Below are 14,812 nucleotides of genomic sequence, written 5' to 3'. Positions count from 1 at the left end.
ACTGTTGCAGGCCTGGCAACATCCATTTTCTATTAGAACATTTAATTTACAACTTGAGCAGCGATGAAGTCTTAAAAATTGGCAACTGACGATCATCACTCAGTTGTAACGTCTTAGTATGATGTGCATTTCAGTTTGTTCCATCAAGATAAATACATGCTGGGTAAGTCAGAGTTTAGATGAGTTGAACTTAACTCTGCGCAGCCTTTGATTGCGCCATTAGACGAGTTACAGAGTATTTTTTGGTTTTTCTCATATGACAGTATCGTATACATTTTACACACAATCCTGTTTATATTCTACTGAATAATAATATCTCCATAAATTATATTTACAAAGGGAGTCGTCGCTGAGTCAGCCAGCATGACTTAGTCATTACTCAAGAAAGAAAAGCCTCTTCATCGTCATAACAACCTAATAACATATACTTGTTGATCATGAGCACTCTTTGAGGTTCGAGCATGGCTTTCTATAAAAAAAATCATATTTCGATTATTGCATATTTCACAGTGATTAAAGGAAAAATGTTAATTTAATCAGAGGGCATCACCATCAATATTTAGAAGCACTCACCTCTTAAGACTAAACTGTTCGCCATATGCTGAGATAACTACTTCTGAGCAGTTTGTACTCATACCTCAGAGAACCTTAGAGGGGCGGTGCTGCATCCTCCCCTCCTCCAAGCTTCTGGCTCTCACAACCGGGAAGGCTGGCTCGGGGCGTGCGCTCTTGTGTGCAGCTCCCCAAAATACTCAGAGGGGCGGGGGGCCGAGGGGTGAGACAACTAGACAGGAAGGCAGATCCAGATCGATGAGACCGAGGTAAAGAACCACCATCGAACTCCGCCGCAGCAGAGTTTTAGTTGTTGTTGTTTTTATTATTTTTTCTCACCTTTAAGCCTCGTTACGCGCACTGATCCTCCTGCTCTCCAAACCAAGAAGATGCCCAAAACCTCAGCGCGCGTATTCCCGTGGTCCTCCTTGTGGTTGGCATCTTTGGCTACTTTGGTTGTGCAGTCGGTGCTCTCTTCCTCCTACTCCTCTTCTTCCTCCTCTGCATACCAGAGACCTGCAGCCGGTGGGAAGCGACCGGGCTTCATGGAGAGGACGCTGATTCTCCTGGACGTCAACACCCGCAGTCCGATCAGAGTCCTCAACGACAACTTCCTCTCTTTGCAGCTAGACCCCTCGATCATCAAAGACGGGTGGTTGGACTTTTTGAGGTACCAAAGAGCTTTTCCGCTTACCAACAACATCGATCTTTACCTCTAGTATTTTCGGTGGTTCTTTTACTAATTACGCACGCAGCCACGTTGTCTGAATTGACATGGGGAGAGCCAGTATGTTGCTTCCTCACTCAGAGCACTGAATGGTCTGATGGTCCACACCAGTAAAAGGTTTTCTTCGAGAATGGCAAAATCTGTTAATATATAGATTATAATTTAATAAGACAACGCTGAGAGTGAACGACTGTTTAAAAGCACAGACATTCATACTGCAGTTTTAAAGTGTGCCGAATAACATTAGAAAAAATGTGTGACCCTTACCTACAGGCTCAAGCCAAAATGTCTATTATTAACTCTAGTTTTGAGGTTTAAACTAAAAAATATAAAAATCCAATTTCACTAGGATCTAATAATAGCATTTTTTCGATATTTTTTTAAAATGCAGAGTGAACTTCTGCAGTGTAAACAGACTGTCTTCACTTCGGTGCATTTCTCACAGCAGTCGAAATTTCACTAAAGACGTACAGTCTTTGAGACTTTATAGAGCCGGAGCCACATGGTTTGACAATGGATTATGTAACATGAGATTTTTAAATTCAAAACATGACAAAAAAACGTATCAAGAGATTAAAATGTTGCAGTTTAGCTAAACTTGTTGAGCTTCACATTGTAGTACAGCCATGTGGCCTAATCAATAATTGCATTCTATAGGAAGAGAAAATGTTTTTCAGTCACGTTGTTAATTTCAGCTTCTAAATAATATTGTATCATGGTCAGAGATTGGTGAATAAATAATTTTGCTTCAAACAAGAAGGTAATACAGGCACTCTAAATAAATGAAAATGCAACAACGAGGAGGGGAATATTTAAAAAGCCTTAATTGTAGGGGCTAAATCATTAAAAAGTCGACATGTTTCGACCCCTGCAGGTCTTCGTCAGGGCTTTAAAAACAGACAACACAGGTGTGGCCTCACCTACATAGTAGCAACATCAAATAGGAGGCAATCATATGACCCAGATAATAACATGACAGGTGAAAAAATTGGAAATAATGAAAAGACATGAGATGAGATTACACAGAAATATTTACCTGTACATTATGATTGGAAAATATGTACCCATATATAGGTTCTACATAGCTATGAGAAAAAAGGAAAGCCTATACAGAGAAAAATTAAGAAAACGTGTGAAGTCTGTATCCTCATTGAGACCAGATTGCTTTAACGCATCCAGGCGATGGATCCAAAAAGCTTCCCTTTGATTAAGTTTCTGTATTCTGCCCCCCAACACACACACATACCTCCCCCTGGACATGTCTTTTTCAAATAAATCATTTTGTTTAAGGTATGTAGCCTACAGGTCATAAACTGGAAATCATTTACTGACAAAAATATGAGTTGAGTTTTACATGTGTGCCTTCTTCTTCTTCTCATTATAACATAAAGCTTAAGCAAAACTATTTTATTATTTTACAACGAAACAACATAAATGCATTATGAAGATTTTTTTCCATTTTTAATTCCATCACATCACATAGCCTATATTTGCTATATTCACCAATTTCTCCCTAACCTCCCTATGCAACTTTGTTCTGGATTAGTCAGCTGTTTAACATCATAATTTCCCAATATGTAGATTTACCTTCATCAGCTGTAATTTAGGTGAGGGTTGATTAGGCTGAAATAATGAAAACAGCAAGTGATCTGCTCTGTAATGCAGGCCCGTCGGCCGTAACTTTATGCACCTTCCGGACTTTTTATTTTATCGTATGAAGCTGCAGACGAATGAGACGCAGGATGTAATAAAAAGTGTAGTGATTTTTAACAAGATAAAAGTCTCTCGTCTAGTTTTAAATCATTAAATCTTTCAATGCACTTAATATCGACTTTTTTACGTGTCCTACAGCTATAGATTCCTATTCATACGTTCACGGTGTTTCAGTTAGTCTTATACGTAAATATAACAGCCTAGTAAGATAATATTTTCATCCTATTATATTATATATGTCCATGTCAAATGGGCTATCAATAACAATTAATTATAGTGTATGCTTTAACTTATAGAAAGAATAAAAAATAACTGTTTTATTAGGCTACGGAAAATAAAACTGGGATAGAACTTACTGGGAAAACTTCATTTCCTATCTTTTGGTCTTCATAAATGGTTTGAATTTAAAGTAGAAACCTTCTACTTCATCTTTTAAAAGTTACAGATGTGTGATGTATTAATCCTTCATTCTTCACTGTATACTGTATCCTACAGTAGCTGCTGTCTAATGTTTTTGTTCCATTGAATGACAGATGTTGTAGTCGCTGCCTGCTTCTTGGAAAGGAGAAAAACAAGGACAGAAGTTTTGTATGTTTCAACAGCCGGTGCGAACTTAAATTGCCCTCTTTGTTTTAATCCCTTTCACCTTTTCTTATATTTGGGCTATAGGTTTGAAATAAAGTAAACTGAACGGAATAAATTAAGATTGGAGAAGGACAGTTATGAAAGAGGGACGATTCGTTTTCACGCTTTTCTAAACAGTTTCTGCTCCGCCCAAACAAGTCCGTGATTGTAAAACACAAACAGACATTTCAATAACCAAGGCACGTGTTTGTGTAGTAAATCCTTACCTGTGTGATTTCTTTCTGTCCTCAGCTCCAAGCGGCTCGTGACCCTAGCGCGCGGCCTGTCGCCTGCTTATTTGCGTTTTGGCGGAAAACGAACCGACTTCCTGCAGTTCAACAATCAGAAGAACCTCGCCAAATTCAGAGGGCCGGGACCAGACTACTATCTGAAGAACTACGAAGACGGTGACCACACACGACAGTTATTCTTGTCTCAATGTGTATTTTTTGACGCAGTTTGACAGGAGGTGAAGGCGGCCGCTGTGTTTTTCTCCTTCACAGTATTTTTTGACTCTCGCGTAAACTAAATTTAACTGCGAAGGCTATTGAGTGACGTTATTTATTTTCCACAGCGTCCATTTCCTTGTAAAACACGATGCAAGTTTATTAGATAGACCCGCCAATACAATCTATAGCTACAACAGCCCTGCAATACTATATAATGAGGATTATAATGTCCAGTTTTTGTTGAAACTGTTTTAGTAAGGTTGATTAAAGGTCATACCGGAGTTTGTGGTGCTGTTGAATTGTGGGTTATAGCCTACTGAGAGGTGTTCCTATGTATTATTTTTAAAATTTAGTCCACTGCATTGAAATAAATGCAAAATATGGGAAACGCATCTTAGTATAATGCCGTTCAATTAAACAGCACCAAAAACTACAACATCTAAAATTACCATTCAGTTGAACCACTCTGAAACAGTTAAACTGAACATAATAACTTCATGACAGTTGAATTATTGCAGGATTATTGTATTAGGCTGCATCAGTTAAGCGTACCTAATAAACTGGCAGCTGCGTTGAAAACCGAGGAGGTGTTGTTTTTGTAACATAGTATATATAGCTTGGTATAATACACATTTGTATTACTTTCCAACAGCATATATTTAAAAACTATGTTTTTACAATTACTACTGACACATTCTATGTGTTAAAAGTGACACAACCTTTTAGGTTTCAACAGGTGGTCCAAGCATGACTTGAAAATCAAATCTGAAAAGAAAATAGAGGAACCAAAGAAGAATATGAGGTTTAGATTTCTGATTCATAGTACTTTGATGAAAATAGCAACATAAATATGATATTGACCAAATCCATGACAACAAAAACATTAAAGAGGCATTAATATTCACTATTTATGCCATCTTGCAGATATAGTGCGCAGCGACATTGCATTGGACAAGCAGAAGGGCTGCAAACTGGCCAACCACCCGGACATAATGCTGGAGCTGCAGAGAGAGAAGGCTGCCACCACACAGCTCGTCCTGCTGAAAGAGCAGCTGTCCAACATCTATAGCAACATTACAATAACAGGTAGGAGATCACACACACACACACACACACACACGAAAAAGGTAGTTTTTGTCATGTGCTCATAGCCCAAAAAATATATTGCCCTTGCTGACATAACATAGTGTGGATTTTGTGGGTCATGCACACAGAACACACACACATATGTACACACACAAGGTTCAAAGCATGCCAATGTAAACCATCAGCTTTCAGAATGACAAATGTAATTTGTAAAGGAGGAATGTGGGGATGCATAGAGAGTTGCAGCAGAAGAGGCTAGTGAGCAGAGCACTGACATTTTAACTGGTTACTAACTCAACCTGACCGCAGAAAGAACTTTGGGTGGGCTACATTTCTTATCTGTTTCCAGGATTGACTGGGAAGGAAACTAGGAACTGGAGGAGAAAACTAAATAAGAAATTTGTCTGGTGAAATTACTGCAGTTTATGGAATCATGCAAAAATCTGCGCATGGCTGTGAGTTAAAGAACCGAGTCAATGTCAGAATTATCAGTTAACACAGTCTTTGTGTCTTTACAGAGCTGGGAAATGAAAAGTTAGTTACTTTGTTAATGTAATCTAGAGGATTAAACTAAAATGTCTCCACTATAGTTAAAACAACTAACACTTATGGTTAAAAGTAAAGGAAAAATGCAAAAAATTGTATTTAGCATCAACTCATCTGCGGCTTTTCACTGTCCTCTAAGCCAAAAAATTGAGCAACATGGATATATAATAACAAACCCCAACTATTCCAAGTATCTGCTCCTTTTCTGCCCACACACACACACACACACACACACACACACACAAACTTACCATCCCCTTTGTTTGTGTTTTTTGCGTGGGCAGGATCTTTATCCCAAAACAGTACAACTTAGAAAGTGATTTTTGAAAACCAAAGAGCACCTGGAAAAAAAAGCGGACTCCAGGAATTGATCAGCGATACAATGAAAGAAAATATATAAATTCTGTGCTTTGTGTAAGTGAAAATCGTACTTAATTAAATTTTTCAATTCAATTTATTTATATAGCGCCAAATCTTAACAAAAGTTATCTCAGGGCACTTTTCACATAGAGCAGGCCTAGACCGTACTCTTTAATTTACAGAGACCCAGCAATCCCCCCATGAGCAAATACTTGGCGACAGCGGCAGTAAAAATGTCCCTTTTAACAGGAATAAACCTCAAGCAGAACCGGGCTCTAGGTGGGCGGCCGTCTGCCTTAACAGGACTTACAAATCCTTAAAATGGTGAAAAGTTCAGATTAGGTAATAAACTAAATTGCATGTTCACTGTAGATCCAGAAAAATATGAAATATAGCAGTTTGTTTTTTAAAAGACATTGATTAATCACATAAAACAAACGATCCAATTCCACCTCAAGTGAACTCAGTTGAATGTGTCACTATTTTGTTTGGTCATTACGCACAAAACCGGAGGACTCGCATGAGTGGCTCTCAATGTGTTTTTCATGTTTTCCGAAGATCTCACACTCCCCTGGAGCAAAGTGACCCTCTGTGTGTTGCTGTATGAGTGATGAGGCGGATATGAACAATATGTATCAGCTGCATATTTGCAGATAGTCTCAAGTGCAACAGTGAAAACACGGCCTTGTTGCATTTATCAAAGTAGGCAAATATATAGAAGAAGAATTTGGACCTGCCTGCGTGAGGAGTCATTTCACAAGTTCAGGTCAGGAGTTACCTCGTGTAGCACCCTATCATTAATTTTGTAGTACTGCAACTGTGTAGAAGTACTCTATATGGCCTTTACAGTCTTTAATGTTGGTGCCAGAGGAGTGTGAAGATGTTCCATACAGGTCTGTTTTTTAAAGACCAAAATAAGACCATGATTCAAATAGATATTTTTGATCAAACAGGCTTTTTTTTTGTTTTGACAATCAGTTTTGTACACACAAGAGGAAGAATTGTTAGTAATATGAATATAGGCAGGTAGAAAAGTCAGAAGATTATATCAGGTGGCTATGATGTCACCTTTAGCAAGAGACAAGATTCAAGCCTTGTCACAATAACCAGACAATGTCTCGTCTCATATTATTATTAATATTGATGTTGTATTGATACATTTCCCAGCTCTACACAATTATACCATCATAATCTGTGGTGTTATATCCTGCTAAAAAATAATTGTAAACTAATAAAGCCATGGTCGAGACAACCAGCCTCTCTCTCACATGCGGCACAGTGCTAATGTTTCTCAAAATGAAGACCACATTTCCCATAAACCCTGCTGCTTCCTGTCACAAAGATGATGTTACCCATAGACTGTATATAATGTATATACTTTATACACAGTCTATGATGTTACCACTTGCTCACTTAGCTCAGCGGCAGAATAGAGGCCAGTAGAGCATGTCAGTGTTCTTGGTGATGGTCAAGTAAAAATAAACATGCTGATGATTTACTGATGATACGAAAATGCATAGTTCCTTCAAAGCTCACTCTGCTGTTATGCAGACTGTAATTACTTTGGTTGCATGCCTAAAATTTGAATGTAAATATTAAAACTGATTTTGCAAGTGGGGAATAATGATGACATATAATTTGAAAATATTGATACAGTTAAACTTATGATGACAATGAATCACCACTCCGTGTTATTTTCCCACGTGCTGGATATTTTTGCATCATTTGACTGATTGATTAGGGCCCTATGGAGGATTTTGTCTTCTTAAATGTGAAGTCCCGGTATGATGGTTCTTATTAAGGGCTAAAAGGTGGAGTTTTGAGAACGAGAGCGGCGCCGTGCTGTTTTTGAGCAGGTGCCATAGTTGTTATCAGACTGGATAGCAGGGAGGCGGGGGCGAAGCCAAGCAGAAGGACTTTATTTACCCAAAGCCGATTTACTGTGAAGTGTTCTCACAGAAACCCTCATTCCTCCGAGCACAGACACAAGCTGCAGGTCTGCCCCTGGGAAATGTTGTTCAAACGTCTGAAGGGTATTCTTCAAAGCTTGTTTGTAAAGGTGGAGCTGCTGTTTTCTTTCTGTGGTGCAAAAAGTAGTTTTGAGCAGAATTTGTCATACAGTGACTGTTGTAGTGGTGAAATAAATCAACAGGATACGAACTGATGGCGCTGAAAAAGCAATGAAAGATCAGTGTGAATATGTTTGCATAATGGCCACATTACTACACTCAAATGAACTCCAACTATGTTGTGTAAACTAGAATTTGAGACCTCACATCTCTGTGGTGGAGAGAGTAACAGGGATACAGAGGCACAAGGGAGGTGTTTAAATATGGTCTGGTAACAATCAGCCGAGATTCACTGTGTGTGTGTTAGTGTGTGTGTGTGTGTGTGTGTGTGTGTGTGTGTGTGTGTGTGTGTGTGTGCGTGAATGCGTATGTATATGTGTGTGAAGGCAGGTGGTGTTTAAAGGTCCTTTAATAGTCTCGCTCCATCCTTTTCCACTCACCACTGTCTGACCTTTGACCCAGGCTTGTTAGAGCTATCAATAATGGGGCCACTCCAAGCTAAGACACACACACATGCAACAGGAGTTTATGTTGAGAAAATTCCCCCGAGCTCAGACAAGGTCATGGTCAGCATCATCTCTGTCTCACTACAGGAGTGCATCCCTCCATCAAGGATCACTTTTTCATTTCTCTTTTTTCTTCCTCTGCCTCCTTCTTCTCCACCACTTCACACCTCTCCCTCATTTTCTCTCTCGTGTTTACTGTTAGCTTAGCTGTGTATATTGTGACTTCATGTGAAAGTCCTATGTTTATTTGACACTTCAGAGAATGAGGCAGTCAATCCGTTCAACTTGTGACCTCAAAGCCTTGTCCGTGTGTTTAAGGCCCAAAAGATAAACACAACTCAATTTAGGAATTCCTATACTGTGTTATCCTTGTCGTCTAAGGCAGGCAGATCAATATTTGCGAACACGGACTAAAGGAAAATCCTCCCAAAACAGAGAAACTGGTGAACCAAGAGTAAAACATAGGATGTTATCAGTTAGGAGGTCTGCAGCTGCTCATGACAGCCTGAATAGGAAACTTGTTTTATTTTCTGTTGGACCTATCAAGTATTTGTCTTTGAATGTTTTCTTTCTTTTGGTATCTAGCAAACATTATGCATAACTGAAAAAAATAAACATGAGCTAATCAATTGGAGTGATTTTGAGTCTGTAACTTGTTTAAAAAGGCAATACTCACACAAAAGCTCTATCATTGTGCCGACTCAATGTTATATGGTATAAAATCAATATGTTTGCATTTATATATCACAATTAACATTTAAAGCTCCTTCACAGATGTACAGTTAGGAAAGAAAACTCATACTCTCTATACTATGTATTAGTACAAACAGCCTCATAATATATTAAAAAATGGCAATAATTTACAGTACCAGTCAAAGTTTGGACACATTCAAGTGAATGGGGAAAGTGTATCCAAAAGTTTGACTAGCACTATATATTATGAATACAGTCCTAGGTGCTCTCTAGCGGTGAGGCATTATTTGGGATTTTTAATTGGAGGTTGAATCACAATGATGTTGGGCTAGTTCTTTTTATGTTTTTGGACACAGGCAGCTACTGGACATTAAGGGGAGGTTGGGAAGAGGAGCCATCTGGATGAGATGGAGGGGCTAAGTAGGACATACCCTCATAAGGGAGCTGCAGTAACATAGTTGGGAGATTTTAACACGGAACAGAGCCGAGATCATGCAGAAAGAAACACTTTTTGTGAAGCACAAATGTAAATAAATCTGTACATTACTGGGGTCCAGGAACAATAAGCTTGGTTGTCATGGTTGTCTTATACACCAAAGTAATAATGCATATGAGTGTAAATGTAAATGTAGCAGTAAATCAGCAGATTTCCTTGTAATCAACTAAAGCACAGAACTGTGCAACTGAGCAGAGCAAGCAGACTCGTCAGTGTTAATAGAGGGAAATGGAACAGAGCGAACAAAGGGGAGGGGCAGGAGGCTGATTTGACACCATGCCACAGGATCCATGAGGTTATACTTTCATTGATTTTCTAAGTTTAAGTTAGAGGCATCCCATGAAAGAGCATTTTTTTTAAATGTTAGGTGAGTCAAATGTTGGCCTTGTAGCAGGCAGATGCAGCCTGACATCGTAATGTAGTCTCTCTCTCTCTCTCTCTCTCTCTCTTTCTTAGTCTGATCTCACGTGCATAGTATCAAGTGACATGAATGTTTACAGTGTCTAATCAGTTGTTAGGTTTAAGTAAACATTGCTGAGAGTGCATCAGACACTAATACCTGAGCCCCTCTCTTTGAACTGACACAGAGGTGAAGCCGTCACAGCCAGAAGCCTCTCAGTGAGAGCTGCAGGGCTCCATTGAAAGGAAACATTAGAGAAGAATGACAATGTAGAAAGTGTTAAGAAATACTGTGCAAGTGCAGCATTGCATAGAGCAAGGCCATTATTTTCAATGGAGATAGCGACTGCACTCTCCTGAGCAGTTGATGAGTCATACTAGTGTGCCCTACCATGTTTTTCCACCAGATTTTGTGGCCAAAATTCAACTAAATTAAACTTTGTTTCTTAATGCTCTGACCACCACTATGCCTGTTCTGGCATTGATAGGATGGAAAGGAAATAAAAAGAAAGGATGAAAAGTGCATTTTGTAAACCTATACTCTCCAGTCCCATCAGAACCTAACTAAACATGACAGAAAGTATAGGATGGTGCAGTTTTAGATGATTTGTAGGATGGGTAATGGGCTTTTGCTCTCCACTTCATACAGAACTACACTCTACACTCATGCGCTTGGTGTGAAACTCCTGTATAAAAGATAAGATAAAAGATAAAAGATAAAAGATAAAAGATAAAAGATAAAAGATAAAGATAAGATAAGATATTCTTTATTGTCTCTGAGGGGAAATTTGACTTGGACAATAGTGCTACACACAGCTGCAATCAACTTAGGCACAATACGTTTACAATTACTTTGGCTCAGCTATGACATCAGAATTTCAATGTCCAAAACCCGTTTAGTAATTCAATAACAAAAAAGACTGAAGTGAAATTCATGTCCCTGACAAAAGACATTATGAGTCACTAAACGGGACAGAAAGGAAGGAGGTAAAAAATCTGGAGAGACAAATGTTAGGAGCAGGCATAGCGAGGGGAATTCACTGAACATGTGTGAATGGCTTAAGATAAGATAAGATAAAATAAGATAAGATAAGGTATACTTTATTGTCCCTCGGGGGAAATTTGACTTGGACAATAGTGTCACACACAGCTGCAATCAACTTAGATACAATAGATAGCCAACAAAACAGTACAGTGGTACACCAAAGACACAATAATAAATTACAACAAAATAAAAAAGATAGGTAAAATATTGCACATGCCTTGTAAGATAAAAGACAATGTTTTCATCAAAACAAACTGGCACAGCTGTCTATAGTCAGAGGGCCTCTAGTTATAACTTTCTGTTTTTACTCATTTGAAAATCAAAACATATTTTCTTGCAACAGTGGGAAACATGCTCTATCCTTCCTATTAGTTCTGCTATACGACTCATCCAAGCCTTTTATCCACTCTTTCCTTAATCCCATGTCGTTTAAACCTCTGTTGTAAAGAAGAAGTAGAATCGTTTCTCCAACATCCCCATCTTTTTGTTAAAAATTCCCTCAATATGAATATGCGCACACACCCGGCAACTGTGATGCAGCCAGTTATTTCAGTACCCGCTCCGTCTCCAGCTCACTGCTGAATGCAGATTTATAAGAGTTTCTCCTGCCAAGTTTCACACTGTAACACTGCAGTACAGCCAGTTGCCGTGACAGCGGGAGAATGAATATAATCCGCTTTGATTTGTTGATATCCATAATGATATTATTGGATATGAGCAGCTGTTGTGGATCTTGGAAAGACCAAGGGTAAAGGAAAGAACATTAAAGTTTGTGTGTATGTTTTTACACATTACGGATGGTGCAGTTTGCTTTACTGTGCTATTAAACAAAAAGGACCCGGACCTTTTCTGTACTGTGCTGCCAAAAAATGAGGGGAGTCGAAACTCATATATCTGCTGTGCAGAATGTTTTATGCAAATATAATGATCTCTGCACCATCATTAAATACATTATGGTAATCTAAACAGTGAGTAAACAGTGAGCTATTGAACAGAGATCCTCATGTCCTTGACTTGTCTACACAAAAAAGTAAAATTACATTAATATCAAAATCGATCATTATATATTAAATAATTTTAAATATTTGTTTTGAGGTGAAAACTCTATTTCGTATTAAACTCTCACCTCACACATTACTAGTTAAATCTTTTTCAATTCTCTTCTGCTTTTTGTATTTGTTATGCAAGAGTCATGTAGATGCTTGACACATTTTTACCACTATTTTTTTCCATTTTATTTTACATATTTCATAACTGACAGCAAAGACAGAAAGGGAAAATGGGACAGACACGTGCTGGTGGTCTGTGGTCAGATATGAACGGAGAGATTGCTGGTACAAAAGGCATCTTAGCAAACTGAGCTAAGACCAGCCTAATAATAAAAAATCTCTGACCTTTACATGAGATAGGCTTCCTGTTCCAAACCGAATTTGAATAATGCTCTGTTTGGTTTTACAGTTTCATGGCAAGTTATCTGTGGCACTAGTTTAAATTATGCCAACAATCAACACACTCATGATGATCTATTAAAAGCAGACTTGGGAGTGCAGTGAAAATTTCCAACAATTCTGCTGGCATGAACCAGGCACAACAAATTGAAATCTTGGCATGTGGTGGTTGCATGGAACACTAAAGCCAATGGCTGTCTGAGTCTGGCGGTTATAGCCAAACCTATCTGGCAGCTACTGAACAGCGCTGACACTTGAGTAAAAGAAATGGGATTCTAATATCACCACTAAAGTTAGTAAATCTGAGCATTAAATCATGAAAAGCTTCGTTATTTGCACAGCTGAGGGGATTTTCTGCGCTATTTCAACCAGCTTAAACTGAAATTGTGTCTCATCTACTGGTGTCTGTCTGTGCGAGACAAGACGAGTTGATTTGGGGTTTTTATTCGAAGAAATCTCTGCAAACAAAATTTCCCTGCAGTAAAGTTTTATTGTTATACACATTGTGGTTTGCAAGGATTTAGTTCACTGCATTTGTCCGCTTGGCCACCATGTATATCTTTTTAGAGTTGTTGTTTGTGTGTTTAAAGTCGTGTTTGTTTATAAGTGTATGTCTAATAAAAACATTTTCTCAAGTTCACACACAAAACAAAAAGGTGCATTAGGCATTAAGCCCTAACCACTAGAGCTTCACACATGGAGGCTCTTGTGTAACACAAAAAGGTATCTTCAAATCAAGAAGCTCTGTCAGAAAATGAATACATCTAGAATGTCTTAACTTTTGTATATTATGTGTTTGGCTGAATCTGTCGGCTGTTTTTTCAGCCTTACCTGTCAGTTTACAATTGTCAGAAGTGAAGTAAGCTCAGCGTGACAAGCTCTTGATTGCCATATTGCCTGCTTTTTTTCTTTACTCTTTCCACATGGCCTGCACAGATCCATTGTCTGTTTTTCCTTGATCGAAAGAATACCTAGTGTTTAAATCATGGATGGACATAACATGTAATTCCATGTGTTTGCAATATGCCCCGAGACAAGTGCCAGCAACCTGCAAACGAATGTCATTTTAATAGCCTGATGCATGGGAAATGTTTGAAAGCAGTCCTTCCTCTCTTATGATTGTTTGGCATGACATCCAACCTCCACATTTTTCCTCAGAACTCTAGAAAACATACGTTTTGTGTCAAATTTCAAATCATGGCACTGTGCTCTTGAGTGCTCTGAGCCAGTTTGTACCAATGGGATAGGAGAAATGCTGGTACCTCTTGAGTATGTCTGTGCACATACCGTGTGTGTGTGTGGGTGTGTGTGTGTGTGTGTGTGTGTGTGTGTGTGTGTGTGTGTGTGTCTGCTCCGTATGGCTCCAGATGAAGTTGTTATCCTGAGGGGAAACATGCCTCCTTCATTACCAGCTAGACACATTTTATTTTCTTAATTTGAGTCTAAGGCTGTCATCCGTCATTTATGAGATTGCGCTATGTGGTGTGTGTGTGTGTGTCCCTGTCCATGTGTTTGCATTGTGTTAAATTTGGACTGGAAGTAGGGGCTAGTAAGGGGCTATGAAACTGTAACCACTGTTTCAGGAGGTGATTTGACCGGGTCTTTAAGAATTGTACTGGCATTTCTATATGTGTGTGTGTGTGTGTTGGTGTTCAAGGAAAGCATCTCCTTTTTCTTGTAATAAGAGAATATAGTTTAGTCATTATAACTGAGAAGCAGAGTTCAGAAAATGAAAAAAATAACAAAATTATTTGATATTATATTTATTTTTAGAACTTCAATACCTTCACTTCTTTTTTCCTCATCCAACTACTATAAGTGTTAGATACACAGGGCTATTTCCTCTGAACCGTGGCTCCTAGAAATTAAGTTTTTATACTGCTGTTTTGCAAAAGCAAATGCATTTTTTTAGAGGAGTATAATACTGCCTGGATTACTTTTAAAAAAAATCAACAAAATGAGGAAACATTTTAAATGAATCTGCAAAGTCTGCAAAGTAGCTGAATGTATCAGAGTTCAACATCATCTAGATGTAAACATCATAATTCCTCTTTTCTTCACCATAATCTCTGACAGGCTTCCCCTAAGTTTTCTATCAT

The 14,812-nt window shown here is 38.5% G+C and overlaps 1 protein-coding gene across 1 annotated transcript in view; it reads left to right on the top strand.

Annotated features, from left to right (window-relative positions):
• Window positions 1-822: 822 nt before the first annotated feature.
• hpse2 (heparanase 2) overlaps window positions 823-14,812 on the top strand; it is a 53,553-nt gene continuing 39,563 nt past the window's right edge. The window contains exons 1-3 of the mRNA XM_044372839.1: window positions 823-1,222; window positions 3,869-4,023; window positions 4,990-5,151. Coding sequence (XP_044228774.1) covers window positions 942-1,222; window positions 3,869-4,023; window positions 4,990-5,151 — 598 coding nt within the window. The 5' untranslated portion in view covers window positions 823-941. The remainder of the gene's footprint in view (window positions 1,223-3,868; window positions 4,024-4,989; window positions 5,152-14,812) is intronic.

Source organism: Thunnus albacares, chromosome 14 (genome assembly GCF_914725855.1).
Source record: "Thunnus albacares chromosome 14, fThuAlb1.1, whole genome shotgun sequence".
Classification (NCBI taxonomy): Eukaryota; Metazoa; Chordata; class Actinopteri; order Scombriformes; family Scombridae; genus Thunnus; species Thunnus albacares.
This window is presented reverse-complemented; position numbering and strand designations above follow the sequence as displayed.